The sequence below is a fragment of the Equus przewalskii genome, chromosome 6 (assembly GCF_037783145.1).
Source record: "Equus przewalskii isolate Varuska chromosome 6, EquPr2, whole genome shotgun sequence".
Classification (NCBI taxonomy): Eukaryota; Metazoa; Chordata; class Mammalia; order Perissodactyla; family Equidae; genus Equus; species Equus przewalskii.
The window spans coordinates 28,303,206-28,321,761 of NC_091836.1; the positions used below are offsets into that span (position 1 = coordinate 28,303,206).

Sequence of the window (18,556 nt, forward strand, 5' to 3'; positions counted from 1 at the left end):
CCCCTAAAACACAAGCCCGATTATTTCATCCACGTGGCACAAGAACAAGCCAAAAAAGGGGGGTGGGGGGGAGGTGAAGAGTTACCCGTCCCGCCCCTGCTGGGAGGAAGGGATTTTCCAGAGAGCCAACTCCTGACACAGCCCGGTCGCTGACGGGACGCGGCAGGGAGGGAGGGAGGTTGAGAAAGTCCTTTTCCCACAAAGCCGCTGGCCCCGCGGTCCCCTCTCCCCGCCCCCGCCCGGGCCACCGCGGGCCCTTTAAGGGCGGAGAGGTGCGCGGTCTCTTTAAGGCAGGTCCTGGTGGTTTCTGTTTTCTGAAGGAAGTGACGGGGGGTGGGATTGAATGAAAAGTGCCAAACAGGCTCGGCGCGCCGGAGTCTGGGGCCGCGGATCCGCGGCGCTGGGCCGGCGGGCGGGGGGCCCGGAGCGCCGCGTCCGCCTCGGAGCCGCCGGGGGGCGCGCCGCGGAACGCAGCCCACGTGCGTCCGCGCCACGTCGCGGGGCCCCGCGGCCGAGCTCCCCGGGGAGCCGCTCCCGGGCGCCCCGAACTAGCCACCAACTTCGGGCGAAGTTTGGCAGCGCCTCTCCCCGCCCGCACGCGGCGCGCCGTGGCCGCGGAGCGCGGCGGCCCCCGGGGATGCGCCCGCCCGGCGGCTGCGAGGTCCCCACGGCGCGCCTCGCGCTGCTGCTGCTGCTGCCGCTGCTCGTACCGCTGCTGGGGGCGGGCGCGCCGGCCGAGCTGCGGGTCCGCGTGCGGCTGCCCGACGGCCAGGTGACCGAGGAGAGCCTGCAGGCGGACAGCGACGCCGATAGCATCAGCCTCGAGCTGCGCAAGCCCGACGGCACCCTCGTCTCCTTCACCGCCGACTTCAAGAAGGTGAGGCACCCCGCTCGCCCTGGGGGACCCCCAAGCCTGAGTGCCCCGGGGTCCCGGTCGCATCGAGGCCTGCAGACGGCACACTGGGGCCCAGAGGGACGCGAGTTAGCCAGGGTCACGCCGGACTCCTCTGCCCCTCTTTGCCCCGCTCCCCAGCGCCCAGCCCCGGCCCCTTCATTCTCGCCGAGGAACGGCCCCGCTGCTCCGGCGACTCCCCGCTCCAGCCTTTCTTTCCTCTCTTGCCCTGAGTGCCCAGGCCCCTTCTCACGCCCTGCCCAGCTCTCCCAGGCCGTCCTGGGGCTGACCCTCCAAAAGAGTCAGTGTTCATACCCCTAGACTCCCTGCTTGGAGTAATTTCTGCGTGCTTTGGTGGGAAAAATCGTGGGCTAGGAATCAGAGGTCCTGGCTTCTGGCTGTGTGATCCAGGGCAAGTCCTTTCCTTCTCTGAGCCTCATTCCTCACCTCTGTACAGGACAGTGAGGTGTACAGTGAGGCCTCCCAGCCCTGACATCGTGGAGTCTGTGAGCCACCTCTCCCTGTTTCACTTTCCTGGGCTAGAGAAGGGAGGGTTCCTGGGCAGAGCTGATCGTCCTGGGGCCTCTCAAGCCGAGGAGAAGCCATGTCTCCTCTTTGGTCTGAAAGTCTGCAAAGCTTGAAGCAGAAGGACCTGGGGAGAGGTTCCAGATGAGGTCCCCTTTCTCTGGGAGAGGTGCCACCCCTTACCCTGCTTGGCAGGAGGGCTGGCCAACCCCCACGTTTGGCCCAGATCGCAGGGAAGAGGGGGCAGAGACCAGCCTCTTCTCAGCGTGTGTGTATGTTGTGGAGGGAACCAGGTGAGTGGGGGCCCCCAAGATGGGGAGAGTAGGGGGAATGGAGGTGCTGGGGGTTTATCAGGAAATGAGCCTGGAAGGGCAGTGAGTGACTAACAGTGACCCAGCAGCAGGAATCCTGGAGAGAAAGAGGGCATGGGAGGTGTAGGTACTAAGAGAGTCTTCTGATCTCTTACACAGGGCACCCCCACACCCCACCCCACCCTACCCTACCCTACCCCTCAAGCCCCTTTCCTGATGGAAAGAGTCTGTGAGGCTCTGTCTCTGAGAGAGTGAAGAGGGGAGGCCGATTAGATAGTTGGGCAGCTGCAGAAGCCCAGGGCTGTGGACCCTGCCTGAGCCACCTCTCTCCTCCCTCTTCGGGACTGGCAGCTAGAGAGGAGAGGCGGGAACCTTTGGGGAGTCAGCTAGGGCCCCAGCATATCTGCCATAGTAGCATGCCGGGGTACAGTGGACAGTGGAGGTGGGCCTTCCTGCTGATCTGTCCCAGGGCTGCTGAGTTGTCAGGGACATGGGCGGACCCGTTAGGGGGTGGGTGAGTGGTCTCAGTTGGGAAGACTTTGTGGCCCTTCCTTACTCAGCAGGCCCAAGCCGCGTTTTCAGATTCAGGCAGGGGCAGGTGAGTTTGTGTGTGGAGAGAGGAAAGCTGACAAGGGCCACAGCGCCTCCCGGCTCCCCACCTAAACTCCGAGGGAATTTTGTCAAGTGTATTCTATTCCAGGAAAATCCAAATTAGTGGCTGGACCCCTCAGGAGGCTGGGATCCAATCTGCCCCTCAACCTTCCCGTGAAGCCCTTTGTCCTTGAGAGTGGAGCCTCAGACCAGCCTGTGGGTCTCCCACTTTCCTGCCCACTGTTCTGTGGCTGTGCTGGAACCCTGGAGACATGCTGCCTCTGGGACCTCTCCAGGAGTGAAAGAGGCAGCCGGTAGGGCTAAGCTTTTATAGCCTCTGGCTGCAGCCTGAACTCTTTTATTGCTCTACCCTGAGAGCAAGGAGAGGGGAGAGCCCAGGGGGCAGTGGGTAGAGGACTGAGGGTTTAGTGGGCGCTGACTGCCCAGTTAGAGACTCCGTTTGGAGCTGATCCCAAGAGCCTCGTTTTAATCCTCCAAGTGGTTTGAACCTCCACCCAGATTCCCGAAGTTTCAGGTTAGCCTCTGACCCAGAAGCTGGCATTTCACACCCGCCCCTGGCATCTCCAGTTTCATCAGCAAGGGAGGGAATTGGGAGTGGAAGGCGCCGAAACGGAACCACCTCTCCAAGGTCCCCACCAAGTCCAGGTTTCTCCATTAGCCAGGGGCGGGTGGAGTTGGGGAATGCTGCCAGTGGGGTGGAATAGCCTTCACCCCCACCTCAATCCACTGTCTACACTGGCCAAATCAGCTCTTCTACATGAATCCTTCTGGGGTGGATCACCTCTCTCGCTGCCCCCCTCAGCGAGACTTGGGGCCCAGTCTCCCCTGCCCTGTCTACGTTGGTCCCTGCAGTTTGGTGATTGCCTTATAGTCTTTGGCAGATTTCCACAAGAAGCCTCTATCTAGAGTAGTAACTTTTTCCTATAGGAAAAAGGCTGGACGTGGTGTTCCTTTTGTTTCATGTACCAAATCCGTTTTGGGTGGTTTGGGAAAAGTCCCTAGTCCGCTTGGGAAGAGTGACTTTTGCCATTTTATCACCTTTGGGAGACAGTCCAGACTGAAATGAGACAGACCTGGTTTAACCTTGGGCAAGCTCCTTGATCTTCACAGGCCTTCATTTCTTCATCAGTAAAGTGGGGGTAATAAGGATACCAACCCCATGGATGCTGTGAGAACTAAACGGCATAAGGCAGGAGCAGGGCTCACTGTGCTGAGTACTCAAGAAACAGAAGCCACGCACGTTCACAATTGTGGCTCACATCGCGTTTCAGCATGGACCCTTCCTGCTCAACTTGGACTCAAAAAGGTTGAGTGAGGGACCCAAAGTCAGCACTGAGCCTAGAGGAGCCCCGAGTTCCTCATCATGACCTTCTCTTTGAAGCTCCACGTATTAGAGTTCTCCAGCAAAATAGACAATGGGGTAGTCATGCATCGCTTGACGACGGGGACACGTTCTGTGCATCCTTAGGGAATTTCATCCTTGTGCAAACATTCACAGAGTGCAGTTACACAAACCTAGATGGCGCAGCCTACCACACAGCTAGGCTATATGCTACTAATCTCATGGGACCACAGTCATGTATGTGGTCCGTCCTTGACCGAAACATTGTTATGTGGCACATGACTGTAGCTACAGATATCTGGAAAGAGATTTTTATCATGAGGGATGGGCTCAACGGTTGTGGGGCTGAGAAGTCCCACAGTCTGTCATCTGCAAGCTGGAGGCCCAGGAGAGCCGGTGGTGTAGTTCCAGTCTGAGTCCAAAGGCCTGAGAACCAGGAACAGCGAGGTCTGAGAAGAGGAAGAAGACGGATGTCCGCGCTCAAGCAGAGCACAAATTCGCACTTCCTCGGCCTTTTTGTTCACACCCTCAACAGGCTGGATGCTGCCCACTCACAGAGGTGAGGGCACTCTTAGTCTATCCATTCAAGTGCTAATCTCTTCTGGAGGCACCCTCACAGACACACCCAGAAATAATATTTCACCGGCTCTCTGGGCATCCCTCAGCACAGTCAAGTTGATGCATAAAATGAACCATCACACTCCAAAACTGCCAGCCAGCCCCTCAGAGCAAGGAGCAGTCATCCTTGTGCTGCCGGCCTCCCCAGGGCAGCAATGATTCCTCTTGTGCTGGCGGCATCCCAGGCTTCTGTCTGGCCCATTTCACCCCCACCCAGGCCCCCTCTCGGGCTCCTCCCACCCTCTCTGTTTGCCCCTGCCACCAGGCAGGGTCCTGACGTGGGCTGGCTCTCCCCACGCTGCCACGCTGGACCTGAAGCCAGTGAAGCAGTAACAGTAACCAGCCTGCTGGGGGACACCCAGCCTGGAGCCCACGCGAGGCTTATAAACTGCCCAAGTAGCTTGGAGCTGACCAATGGTCACCATGCGGTACTGCAGACTCTGCCCAAAGGCTGCTAACCATCAGGCCGATGCAGCCGCAGATCTAAAAGAAGTGCCATAGCTCAGTGGCTCCCAAACGTTGCTGCCCATTAGAATCACCTGGGGAGCTTTAGAAAATCCCGATGCCCGGGCTGCTCTCCGAATGTCTGGGACTGGGAGCCAGGCAGCAGTATTTTTAAAGAGCTCCTGGTGATTCCAATGGGCAGCAAAGTTTGGGAACCGCTGGCATAGCTGCTCCAGGCAATGGGAAGGGACTTGGAGGAGGGACCAGATTGGACTGTTAAATGAAGGGAGAGCCCGAACTCAGTCACGTATTTGAAACCTGTCGTTCCACAATGACCCTGATGTGTTTTAAGCAGCGTATAGACGTTAGTTCTAATGCTGCGTGCTCTCATACAAGAAGTCTAATTCATACTACACTCCCAATAGGCAATGCTCTTCTTTAGAACCCAAATCCTATATGCATCCTGATTCACGGAGGGTATCCAATAGCGGGCACGTCACCATCCCCAGTCTCTAACTTGGCTTGTTGTCTAACAGCCCTCTTGGTCCCCCTCCCCCAGGCTGGAGTCCCTGTCCCAGTTTTCTTTCCGTCCCCCAGTCTGATTGTCCAAACGCTGGGGGAGGGGATGAGTCATGGTTCCAGGCAGTGTGGTTTGGTGCTGACCGGATGGGCAGGGTGTGGCTGAAAGATACCAGAAAGTCATGTGCAAGTGCATCGAGGAGGTGGGTGCCACAGGGCCGAGGGTAGAGGGGGTGGAGGAGGGAGCCACAGACTCCAAAAGTGTGGAGGGAGGGGATCGTGACGGGGCTACGGGCTGGAGCCAAGGTAAGGGGAGCCGGATGGCAGTGTAAGTCAGCTCAAGGTTATTCCACAAAACTCAGGGAGATGGGAACCTGAGCCCTGCCCTGGCACCGATGGGTGAGTGGGAGCCAGAGGAAGGAGCAGTCCAGAGAGCACCAGAGTCCCTGCCTTGGGGGTTCCTGGTCTGCGGGTCGGGGGAGCAACATAGGAAGCTGCATGGTTGAGATGCAGTCAGTGAAGATGTGGAATGTGCAGCTGACCGCGTCGCTGCCTGAGGCTGTTTATTCTACTGGGTATCACACCACATGGATGTCAGACAGGAGGGGCTTGGGGCCCGGTCTCCCCTGCCCTGTCTACGTTGGTCCCTGCAGTTTGGTGATTGGTGGAGGCGTGTGATGGGTAGGGTGTCTTCTTGGGGAGCAGAAGGCAGTAGAGGTGCTTTCAGGGGAGGCCCAGACCTTTTCAGAGTCCAGAGCATTTCCTCACTGGAGTTTATGAGAAGTCACCAGAAGGAAGGACCCGGCTCGTGTCCGTGGGGCCCTGAGGTCTAACAGCAGTCCTTCTGCCGTGTCTGAGGAATTCCTGCCTGGATCCGGGGTCAGCCGCCCTGCCCAGGGTACAGACGTGCTCCCCGGAGCTTGGCTAGCATCTCCCACCCTGAACACCTATGTCCAGGTGGAGTCCGAGCCAAAGATCCCAGATGGGGCAGAGAAGACTGCCACCTGGGGACAAGTGCGTGGGCTGCCAGAAAGAAGGTGAGGGGAGGTCGAAGTGGGGTTCTTCCCAAATAGGCTTCCCAAGGCACAGAGAGGTGGTGGTGGCGGGAAAACTCAGGACAGACTCCTGTCACATAGGAAGACAGGGTCCACCTTGAGGTAAGAATTGCGCGTCTCTGGATCTCAGGCACGGAGAGTCGCTCAGCTCCCATGCTGGGGGTTGCTTCCTCACGGCTGGCCTCTTTGATCCACACTGCCACGTCATCAGGCGGAGGTCGCATGCATTTTGCAGATGTGCACACTGAGGCTGAGAGCTCTGAAGAGACTGTGACAAGATCAGGTAGCTGAGGATCCAGAATAGGATCCAGGGATCCTTCCAGTCTATTCCACTGCCAGGGCTGCTGCGGCATATAAATAAATGGGCTCCTTCCAGAAGGCTGAAGAAACCCCAGTAGGGGAGAGGAAAGGGAAGGAGGAGGCTGGAAAAATCCTTGGTGCGTAGGAACAGATCTTGGGCTCTCCTCTGTCCAGTCTTGGGCTGGGCCCCTTCCCGCCAAGCTCATAACCCTGTGAATTTTAAGTATTGACCCCTTGGCAGCTTTGAGCCTGAGACTGTTCCCCACCCCCCACCACCCCTGAGACGGTGGGTGGGGTGAGGGGACCGTTTTTAAAAGATCCCACAGATACTATGGAGCACTCACTGTGTACATTTTCTGCCCTTTACCTGCTGTGTGACTTGACAAGTCACTTAACCTCTCTGAGCCCCAGGCTCAGACATGACATGAGCAACAGGGACAATAGTATGATGCTCACAGGCGTGTTGTGAGAGGTGAGTAAGAGGCCTTTGCAGAGCAGAGGCCAGCGAAGGCATGTGAGAAGTGGGGAAGTGGTGCCAGCCAGGCCCTGCGCGGGTCCCTCCCCCTCAGCTCTCCTTCCTCAGCTGTTAAGCAGACTGTTTCCGCTCCTTTTTTCCCCACTCTAGGGACCAGAGTATCATTAGGAGCCTCTGTCCTGTAAGTTGGCAAGTGCTTAAGTGGCTGCCACTGGGAATTCTGATAAAGGGCAGGGAGGCATCGGGGCCGGGGATGTGGGTGGGAGAGAAGTGCGGAGCCCCGTCTTAGGAGCCCTGAGTCAGCGGGACGGCTGGGCACAGTTGATCCACATAAAGCCTCACATTGTTCCCCAGCCAGTGCTGACCTTTGGGATTTGGCTGACAGAGCACTAGGGACTCTGGGGGTGGGGGTCGGGGCAGGGGGCACTGCTCCAGGCTGGTGGTTGCGCTAATGCCCCCTAACAAGAAGCCTCTGTCCCGGGCCTAGCCCTGAGGTTATACAGGCATCTTGTAGTGGGGGCGGCCCACGTCCCTGGGCACCAGGCTGGGGATGTGCCTGGCTGGCTTTAGGTTCGCTCCATCCACCCCATTCCTGCTGGAGGAGACTGTGCAGAGCAGCTGTGGTGCCCCTGTGCCTGCCACGGGGCAGCCAGCGTGGGGGAGGACGGCACTGATTCCTGGCTGGCTCTCCAGCTGACCCCTTACCTCCCCAGTCCCATGAAGCTGGCCCCTTCTCTAGCGATAAAGCAGCCACAGCCAGGAGCTGAGCAATAAATATTTAGATTGGCTCAGCCCCGGCCTCAGAATCACACACTCTGGTGTGATGGGAAGGAGACCACCATGGCAGGAGAAACTCCCAAGAGAGCGCGCCAGCTGTCCAAGAGCAAGAAGGAATGGGGGAGCGGGTGGGGCACAGGCTGCTTCATGAGAACCCTGAAGAGGTGGCCTCCAGCCTGGGCTGTACAACCACTGTTGTGCTGTGCTGGGCTGGGAGAGGGGCACTGAGGGAAGGGACCATGCCGCCATCCTGTACCCTCAGTGTGTGGTTCCCCTGGGGTAGAAGGCTGGGCTGAAGAAGGGCCTTAGCGGGTGGGGAGGAAGCAGGGAGTAGGGGGTCACAAAGGGGCAGAGGAGGAGAGGAGAGTCGCCAGGCTGGAGCTGGGGTGATGAGCCTGAGAGGAGGCGTGTGAAGGAGTGTGGGGAGATGCTGCCTGCGAGGGGGCGTGCGACCAACTGAAGGAGGGGCTTGCGACAGCACGTGTAAGAAGGTTGTTAGACTGTTGGTGAGAAACGGTGTATGTGAGATGGAGCGTGAGACTCTGTGTCTGAGACTTTGGGGGAATTCTGTGGGAGACTGTTGGGGAGAAGATAGGTTTCTGAGACTATGGGGGATGCTGAGATGAAAGGGGATCGTTGGAGGCTCCACAGGAGTGACCGTGAAGGGGGAAATGTGCTCATGTGAGCAGCTGTGTGTGAGGGAGAATGGGAATGCGCAGCTGAGCCCCAGTGGGAGCCAGGGGCAGGAGGGGGCGGTGGGGGAGTCTGGGTGCCGCTGGGTGAGAGATTGGGAGCAACTGTGTGTGAAAGAGATTGTCTGAGAAACAGCAAGTATGTGTGAAAGATTCTGGACATGTGGCCCATGAGTGGAGGAAAGCAGGTGTGAGTCTGTGTATCAGTTCGGATTCAGCTGGACTGCGAGTAACGTAAAACCCCAGCGGCGGCCAAGGCAGAAGAGAAGCTTTTTTCTCTCTCTGGTCTTATCTGAGGCTGGAAGTTGGCAGTTGAGGGCTGGTGAGACAGCTCCACAATCATCAGAGCTCCACTGGGCTCTGTCTGCAGTGTCTCTTCCCTGTCCTCAACGTTAAGCTTCACCTGGGGCCGACCCCCAGGATTGTAGCATCCAGGCCTGGCACAGGATGTCTGCTGTTGACATGCAGAGGGCTGGGCCCCCTGCCTTTCCCGGAGCAGCACTCTGCTATCTCTTAGGTGTTCACCTGGAGCCCAGCACAGCCTTCCCTCTCTGAGATACAGTAGATCTCAAAAAACCAGCGTGGCAGGGAGTGGGCAGAGAAGAAGTGAATATCTGGACAAGGGTTAAGACAGCGGGGAGCTTGGAGGATCATAAAGATCACCAGACCGAGAGTCAGGAAATCTGGGCCTCTGGTCCTAGCTCTGCAGCTGTGACCTGTGAAGATCACGTCCCCTGCTGGAACCTCACTGGATCATGAACTCAGTGATCCCCTAAACCTTCTAGAAGCCAAAATAGCAGCTGTAGGACTACCAGCCTGCAGGGGCCCAGCTATAAGCAAGCCTAAGAAGAAAGAGCCGACGTCTTGTTGCAGGCGAGGGGTTGTTGGAGGCCCCAGAGCACTCACTTATTCATTCACTCAGCTAGTAAGTGTTGAGCTCAGGCTCTGCCCAGACCCTGAGGATACTGCATAAAGTCTAGTCACTGCCCTTGAGCCAGGGGCAGATCGTGGAGGGCCCGGATAACTTGTTGCCCAAGCAAAAGATGCCATATGAGGACGGGGCCCTCTGCCGAGGCATTTAGATCAGATGCATGCTGGCCCAGCACAGCTCAGCCTTCTGACTCAGCTCTAAACCACAGATGTGCTCATGGCACATTCAGGCTCAGAACCCACCAAGGACTTCCAGTCATCTGCTAGATTCAGCTCACACTCCTTGGCTGGGCTCTCAGAGCCTGTGCCCTGCCCCTCCTGCCAGCATCTTCCTTCAGCCACTCCCTGCCCTCCCCCACGCCCCTCCCCACCCCACCCTACCCCATCCCTGTTCCCTCCCATCACCTTTCTCAGAGGCTTCTGTGCTCTTTTTTGTTCCTTTATTCATTATCAGACGCTTATTGAGCACCTGCTGTGCTCTAGGGTGCCGGATACACCGCAAAGAAGATACTATCTTAGCCTCAAGGAGTTGAGTCTGGAAGAAAAAACATGTAAAGAGGTCATTGCGAAGCCAGTGGGATTTGTGCTGTAGAGGTGAGGGGTTGGGCCTGGCCGACTCTGCTGCAGGGCAGGGCGGCCTTGGGGGCAGAGGCTGGAGGGGCCCCCAGCCCCATCCTTAAGGGGACAACGAGCACTCCTTCATCCGTCTGTCTTTTGTCCCAGAGCACTTAGCATAAACCTCAACCCTGGGCCTTATCATGGTGCACTGACTGGTTGTAGGAGGTCAGCCTCCCCAGGAGCTCCTTGAAGACAAGGGCTTTTGCAGTGGTCCTGCCCAAACTGGTGGCTGTGAGGGCCCTGCCCCAGGTAACACTAAACAATGCTCTCCGGCTGATTGCTGATACCTCGAGCCCCAGAGTCGTCACCTGACCTCTCTGGGCCCCAGCTCCAGCTCTAGGAGAAAGGTCTTTACTCCAGCCTCTGCAGGTCTGGAGTAGATCACAGGCAGAGCAAGGCCAGGGATTGCAACAATACTAGAGAAACTTTGAGTTCAGCCCACTGTGTTTGGAAACCTTTCCCTTGTTTTTTTCTCACAATAATCCCTTGAGGTGGGTACTGTTAGTTTTACTCATTTTACAGATGTGGAAACTAAGGTACAGAGAGGTTAACTCCCCCAAGATTCTATGCTAGGATCAGCAAAGCCAGGATGCGGACACAGGTAGTACTGGCCCCAGAGCCTGTGTTCGTCACTCCTGTGTTATCCTAGAACCTCCCGCCTCCTGCTCCTTACTTAAAACCACAGACAGAGGACTTCAGTGATGCTCACTTTCTCTGTGGCCCCCTCACCATACCCTCTGCATGGCCCAGATTTCAACCCTGGTAGTGTATGCGCTACTTCTTCCTGGTGGCCTATTCCTGGTGGGAGCTCATGGGAGAAGGGGCCTTATAGAAACCTCCCGTCTTGAGAGTCCCAGCCCCAGTCCTGGGCCTGAGGAGCCTGCCTCCAGCCACCTGTGTGGGCTCTTCCCCAGCCACGCCGTCTGCCTTGGGCATTAGGCCACATCCAGGTGAATCGCCCCAGGGACTCTCGGGCGAGGAGGAAGCCTGGGAGCCAGGCTTCATCTGGCCTGGGCTTAGCATCTGGCCAGATGTTCCCTGAAGCAGGGGGACCTCTCCCACACCCTTTCATCCGTACTGGAGGGAAAGGGGCCCCTGGAACCTAGTAGGGAGTCTGAGGTGTAAGGAGTAGAAGGTAGGAGGGGCACTGGTCGGGATGATGGAGCCAAATAGATCCAGAAACTCGGGCTGCCCACTCCCTCCCAGGGGTCAGCAAGTACAATATGGTTTTCTGGAGAAATAGCACTAAGGAGACTGGAGAAGTCAGGATTTAAAGAGGCTCTGGGAGAGGCAGGCAGCAAGTTGGGGTGGTCCTGCCTTGTCTTACCTTGGTATTTGTGTCAGATGCTGTTGTCTGTTAGTCACACGGAACCGTGTGTGGGAGCTGCCACACTCCCCAGGCAGAGCTACAGAGGACCTACAGACCACCGCCAGACGGATAGACACAGCTGGAAGAGGGAACTGAGTTCTCATCCTGCTCTCTGCCACTCGCTAGCTGTGTGGCCAAGGGCAGACCCTACTACCTCTCTGGACCTGAGCTTCAGTTCCTTTAGCTGGGCATCCAGGAAATCGGGCTAGCTGATCTAGGAGGCGATTGCGCACTGTGGTTAAGAGAGCCAGACTTTGGAGTCAGACTTCCTGGGTTAGAATTTCGGCTTCGTTTCCTCTTAGTCCCGTGACCTTGAGCCAGCTGCCCATTCCAAACTCGGTAACAGTCATAGCTCCCACCTCCTGTCGTTGTAAGCATTTTAAACAGGACAATACATCCTTTTTGACTCATAGTAACAATGACTTGTCCCTTCCAGTTGTAAACTTCCATAAACCTTTGTCCTACACAAATAAATAGGAGATAAGAGGAAATCTATCTCAACGAGAAATTCTCATTCCCTCTCTCCGCCCGCCCCCGTCAGGTTCCCATCTTGGTAGCATTTTATTGTTGTCATTGACATTGTTATTTAATTTAGATGCAGGGAAAAAATTCAGAACAGATTTCTTTCACCCTCTGGTTTGGTCTGAGAGTTCAAAGGCTTTCTCCTGCTGAGGGTGGGCAGGTGATGTCCCCAAGCAGCTGGAGACCACTCGGCAGCCTTCAGACTCCCTGGTGTGGCACGTGACCGTTCCAGATAGGGCTCTTTTAAAGGGTCATTGGTGCAAATACCGGGGAAGTGGATTGGGGATCCTGCCTGGGGATCCTGCCAGGAACATCCGCCTGACTCAAGCGCTAGGAGGGGAAGTCTGGTATCAAGTCTCACCTGGCAAGAACTAAGCCTGGGGAGGAAAATGCACAAGTGGACCAGCCTCCAGTCTCCCCTCAGCCGACCTGAGGGATGGAAGATCGGATGGCCCAGCCTGAGATTCCAGCCTCGTGGCCCAAGAACGGATTTCCTGTTGAGAGGAAGCTGGGGTTACCCGAGCTCTGATTCACCTTCCCTGCAAGTCTGGGATCATAAGGAGCCTAATGGAATCATTCTCACCAGCAGAGCCTCAGTTTCCCTTTCTGCAATATTGGTGGGAAATCTCCCCGTATGCTCCCTCACCTCATTGTCCCAGAGATCATTGACAGGAAAAGGAAGTGAGAGAAACGTGCTTGTCGAGCCAGAGGACTTCAGAAGTGCCTGGGCATTTATGGGATGCCAGCACTCACTTGTTTCCGATGACTGTGACATTTGCTGGTCACCCGCAATGGTGACAGTCACCACACCTAGCACTCACTGAGGACTTCCTCCAGGCGGGCATCCTTCCACGCCTTCCACACCAACTCATTCAGCCCTTAGCACAACCCTGCCAGGTCCACGTGTCATCATCCCCATTTTACAGATGAGGCTTCGAGAAGCTGGGAGGTGTGCCTGGGCACTGGCTGATACATTGCAGGGTTGGGATGGAACCATGGGCCCCTCACTGCCTGTACCAGGAAGTCCAGGGGGACCCCCAGACCCGTTCTCAGACCACTTACTCGAGCAGGTAAGCCCTCAGTGAACAGGGACCCTGTTAGGGGACAAGGCCAGGCAGGAACATTGACAGGTGAGGAGCCACACAGGGCTGTATACTCAGTGCCAGGGCAGGACCACTGCGGCTCCTGGAGGAGAGTGGTCATTGTGGCCAGGGTACCACCCCGGCAGGGGGGTCATGACAGATTTAGACTACTTGTGCTGGGACCTGCTAACTTCTCACTGTTAGACAAGGCTAACAGAGATTCGTGAGAGCAGGGGCACCTCGGGTGCAGGTGGGTCAGAGCACAGGGTTCCAGCAGCCAAGTTGGGAAGGGAACCCCATCACACCCTGTGGCCCCTCTCCCTTCTGCCTCTGCTGCCCTCCAGCCTTCCCCATTCGTGCAGTGAGTCAGTAACAGGAAGGAGCCTTCGGCCCGCTGGCAATGCCGTTAGTAACCCATGGGGGAAGGAGAAGTGCACGGGGAAGGGAAAGGTGAGCCACCCCAGCTCCCGCAGGCCAGAAGGTCCCGGCTGCATCTGCCCTTAACCCCATCCTGCCCCCACCACCTCCGTCTGAGATGGAGGCAGCCCGGAGCCTGGCTGATTGGAAGCAGCAGGGGCATTTTGAGGAGCACCAGTTTCTAGGCCTCCCCTAAACCTGCTGAGTAAGAATGTCAGTGAGAGAAACTCTGCAATCTCCTTGTAGAAGGTGCAGCCCCTCCCCCACAGTGCCCTGGTCAGGTGATTGTAGGGGCACTGACCCTGCTGATCGGGATGACACGGGGGTGCCACTGAAGGGAAGCATCAGCTATGAATGAGCCGGATGCCAGAAAGGGGGGCAGTGACCTTCAAGGCGAAGTTGTGTACTTTTAAACAGCTCTGTTTTGAAAAGCTTCCTCGCGGTTCTCTATGTGAATTTTCCAGGTGGTTTGGGAACATCTAGGGTGTGTTCTTTCTTTTAAATCACAGGTTCAAATGGGAAAGACTGAAATTCCTAGGCCAGCAGGAGGGAGGTGTCTGTGGCAGGGCAGTGTCCAGGCATGTGTGTCCCCGGGACCTGAGCTGAGCACTGGCTGGGCTGTGGGGAGGCCTGCCCCCTCCAGCTGGTCCCCATCCTTCTGCCCTTCCCCATCAGGATGTGAAGATCTTCCGGGCCCTGATCCTGGGGGAGCTGGAGAAGGGGCAGAGTCAGTTCCAGGCCCTCTGCTTTGTCACCCGGCTGCACCGCAATGAGATCATCCCCAGTGAGGCCATGGCCAAGCTTCGACAGGTGAGTGCCTGCCCCGGGCCTGCCCGGCGCAGCTCCTGCCCCAGGGCCCTCACCCCTGCAGCCAGCCAGGCCCCAAGCCTGGACCTTACCCCAGCCTCAGTCTCCCACCCAGCACCTGACCCACCTTCGCCCTCCTCCCTGGCACCCCACTCTCACCTTATAGTCCTGAACCCCCTGATTTTGCCCCAGGCCAAACCTGACTCCATAGCCTCAAACCTCTAATCAGCACTGAACCCCCAATTCCCAGATTACTCCAGTCCCCTAATCTCAGGGTCCCCTCCCCCCCATTTATGATGGAGGCTAGGGGCTTGGACTGTGAAGTCGGATCTGCCTTCAGACCCAGCGCTACCATTCATTATTGGAGCAACATTGGACAAGTTACCTCCCCTTCAGAGCCTCTATTTTCTTGTTGAGAAATGGGTTATAATGAGATTTAAATGAGGTGATGCGTATAAACTGTCCAGTGCAGTGTTTAAAACCCTTCTGCCTGTTGACCTGCTCCCAGTCCCTTCCTGGGCCCTGAGCCTCTCCCCAGCCTCATCTCTGTTCCCTGAACTGTTCAGCCCTGCCCTGGGCCTGCCCGGGGTCACTCCCCTTTTGCCTGCCCTTCCCAGGGAGACTCAGTCCCTGGAGATTGGAAATACAGAACCCGGAGGTCATTTGCCCTGGGACAGCCTGCCTGGCCTACCCACTTCCAACACCACCCCCCAGCAGCATGTCAGAATTCCCCATCAGGCCCGAGACGTCAGCCCAGGGGCCAGCTGCAAAGGCGGGGCTGTGCTCTGGGTGTCAGTTTCTCCACCAGTTGAGGGGGGCTGGATGCCCCTTGTCTGCCACTCCACAGATAGCCCCAAGGTGCTAAAGGCAACCAGCTTGGGCTTGTCTGACTCTTGGCCATCAGGGAAAGAATGGGCTGGGAGCATTTTGAGTCCAGTTGGGAATGGCTCTTCTCCTCCCCACAGAAAAACCCCCGGGCCGTGCGGCAGGCAGAGGAGGTACGGGGCCTGGAGCACCTGCACATGGACATCGCCGTCAACTTCAGCCAGGGGGGCCTGCTGAGCCCCCATCTCCGCAACGTGTGCGCTGAGGCCGTGGACGCCATCTACACCCGCCAGGAGGACGTCCGGTTCTGGGTGGAGCAAGGTCAGCTGGGTGCTGCCCACTGTATCACATCCAACATGATAGAGCACAGTGTTGAGATAAGGGAGTTCAGGGGAGGGACCTGTAAGCCACGCTGAGATTGGTCAAGGAAGGCTTCCTAGAGGAAGTGACACCTGTGTGGCTCTTCAGTGAGAGGAGTCAGCTAGATGAAAGGGACCCATTTCAGCTAGGGACACAGAACTGTGACTGCCTGGCCCTGTGGAGGGAGATTCCCAGACATCTCCCACCTCATCCCTGCCGTTGGTGAGAACGCAGATGGACCTTCTGTCCTGGGAGAGGGGCACCAGCACCAGGGTCCAGGTGGGGCCCAAAGACACCCATTCCCACCTGCCCACCTCTGCTGCCACCTCTCAGAAGCCAGCTTCTCCTTTCCTTCACACCTTCCTTGGTGCCAGCGTCTCTCGCCAAGATCCATGAGGATTCCTCCCATCTTTGTGGGGTCCCTGCCTCTCCAGCCTGTGTGACTTCACTGCTGGCCCATCTGGTACCTTTCCAGGACTGTCCCCAGGTCCTCTTGTGGAGGGGACATGGAGATGTCGCCATTACAACTCCAGGTCCCTGGTCCTTCCAGCCAGCTGAGCAGTAAAGAAATACCCATCCCTCCTAGGACAGCGCTGGAGTTAGAAATGCCCGATAGAGCTGTGGTCCTACCTCCACACACACAGCCCTCCCCAGTGGGCTGACCCCAGACCGAGGAGCAAACCTGATACTGTCCCCCAGGGGCTGGTCCCTCCCATGGCCACTGCTGTCACCCCCAGCACCGCTCACAAGCACCCTCCCGTCTACCCTGTGCCCTGGCCTCCCCAGCAAGTGTGTGCTGGCCCTTCCCTGCCTGGCCCTCCTCAGATATCACCTCCTTTAAGAAGCTGTCCTGGATTTCTTTCCCATTCTCCCCAGGCCTCTATTCCATTACGTTCCAGTATAATGATGTTTTTAAGCATAAGGTGGCAGCCTGGCTGAGTGGAGGCCTTGAAGTCAGACAGACCTGGGTTCCAGTCCTGATTCCACTTACTGTGTGACCTCAGTCAGATGGCTAAACCTCTCTGGGCCAGTTTTCTCATCTGTAAGACAGGGATGCTAATACTTAGGTCAGAGGGGTGATGGGATGCCTGAAGAGGCCCTCCTTTGCCTCCATGCTGACCTTTGCCTCCCTCCCCAAGGTGTGGACAGCTCCGTGTTCGAGGCTCTGCCCAAGGCCTCAGAGCAGATGCCGCTGCCCCGCTGTGGGCAGGTGGGGGACCGCGGGAAGCCCTGTGTCTGCCGCTACGGCCTGAGCCTGGCCTGGTACCCCTGCATGCTCAAGTTCTGCCACAGTCGCGACAGGCTGACGCCCTACAAGTGCGGCATCCGCAGCTGCCAGAAGAACTACCGCTTCGACTTCTATGTGCCCCAGAGGCAGCTGTGTCTCTGGGACGAGGACCCCTAGCCCAGCTGGGCTGAGGGGGTGGCCCAGAGGTAGCTGCTCTGGGCCACAGCTCCTCCTCCAGCCACCAGAGGGGGTGGCAGCCCCCACCTGAGGCCTTATTTCCCGTCCCTTCCCTAATCCCGGAGCCTCTGGCCCCATCACTCATGACTGTGACAAGGGATGTGGCATGGCAGGGGTTAACTCATGAAGGCACCCTCCCCCTGCTCCCACTCTGCGCCTTCCTTGGGGGCAGAGAGGGGAAAGGGTTCTCCAAATTTACACCCCTCCCCTCCTCCATCTACCCCGAAGTGTTCTCTTTCCAGCAATCAAAATGTGATGGCCTGTGAATCTCCCCTTTAAGTCTTTGCAGGTTTAGACCCTAAAAGGTGTCTGTGCCTGTTACCCCATCTCCCCACCCACCCCCCCACCCAGAAGGAGCTGGCCCCTCTGCACCGTCCCACTGCCCAACAAGGAGGGGACCATTGCCCCAGAGAGGGGGCTGTCGGGGACCGACGCCACAGCCCCCCCACCAGACCATGATGCCTTCTCACTGCTGCCCCTGGGTGGGTGGGGCCCCCCAGCCCGGAGACAGACCGCGTGTGCCTCTCCCCAGACCCGGACTTGGTGGCCCAAGCAGGCGCCAGCTCTCCCCCTAAACAGAAATATTTTTGTAACGTTCTGGGGTGGGAGGGAGCATGAAGTATGAGGAAAACTTGAATTCCAGATTTTTAATGCAAAGTATTTATCATTTGTACCAGAAATAAAAGTTTAAATTTTTACTTGACTGACAGCTCAAGGCTCGGTGTTCTGAGAGAACTTTTAGCCAATGCTGCCCCCTGGTGTCAGGAAAAGCGCTCCTGTACCCTGTTGGGGACCAGTCCTGGGACCAGGATTTCTAAGGCACCTGTTGTATGGTCACCCATTGTGTAGTGGGAGAAGGTGGGAGTGGGGGTTTGGGGGATGGGGGGTGTTACTCAAGAAGAGGAGCCATACATAGATGAGTAAGCCAGACAGTAATAAACAGCATGAGATAAATTAAGGACAAAACTGTAGAAGCAGACTTCCAGGGTTCACATCCTGACCTTGCCTCTTATTTGCTGTGCAATCTTGGGTCAAGTTGCTTTACCTCTCTGTGCCTCAGCTCTCTCTCAACTATAAAATGAGCTTAATTGTGAGATTTAAGTGAATTCATATATTTCAAGTGCCTCGCACATAGCGCTCACGGTGTTAACTATTACTATAGATCTTGTTACTGTTAGTGAAAAGAGCAGGCACATCCTCATCTATAAACCTGAGACAACTAAACCAGACATCATGACGGCCCCTTCTCTTCAGAAGTATCTCCCAGCATGCAGAGGCTGTGGTGGGAAGTGCTGGGCTGGGCCCTGGAAGACTTCTGAGAAGGAGGGATATGCGGGCTGAATTTATGGGGGAAAGTTTCCTGCACGAGATGCGACACGGGTTGAGGCTGAAGGATGGTAAGAACTTGGCAAGGAGGCTGTGTGAGCACAGGGCAGAGACTGGAGTGTTTCAGGAGCTGGGAAAGTTCCAGGGGACCCAACTCCTTAGGAGGAAGGAGAGGGGGGAGTCAGATCCTCCCAGGCCTCTCCAGGAGGGAGGGAGGAGCTTGCAGCCCGTCTCCCTTACTCTGCTCCCCAGCTCCCCCAGGACAGGCTGCTC

The 18,556-nt window shown here is 57.1% G+C and overlaps 1 protein-coding gene across 1 annotated transcript; it reads left to right on the forward strand.

Annotated features, from left to right (window-relative positions):
- The first annotated feature begins 231 nt into the window (after positions 1-231).
- OAF (out at first homolog) lies at positions 232-17,660 on the forward strand. Its single transcript, XM_008513739.2, has 4 exons — positions 232-877; positions 14,176-14,310; positions 15,273-15,453; positions 16,632-17,660. Exons 1-4 carry the CDS (start codon positions 344-346, stop codon positions 16,895-16,897), a joined length of 1,116 nt encoding a protein of 371 aa, XP_008511961.2. The 5' UTR covers positions 232-343; the 3' UTR covers positions 16,898-17,660.
- The last annotated feature ends 896 nt before the right edge of the window (positions 17,661-18,556 follow it).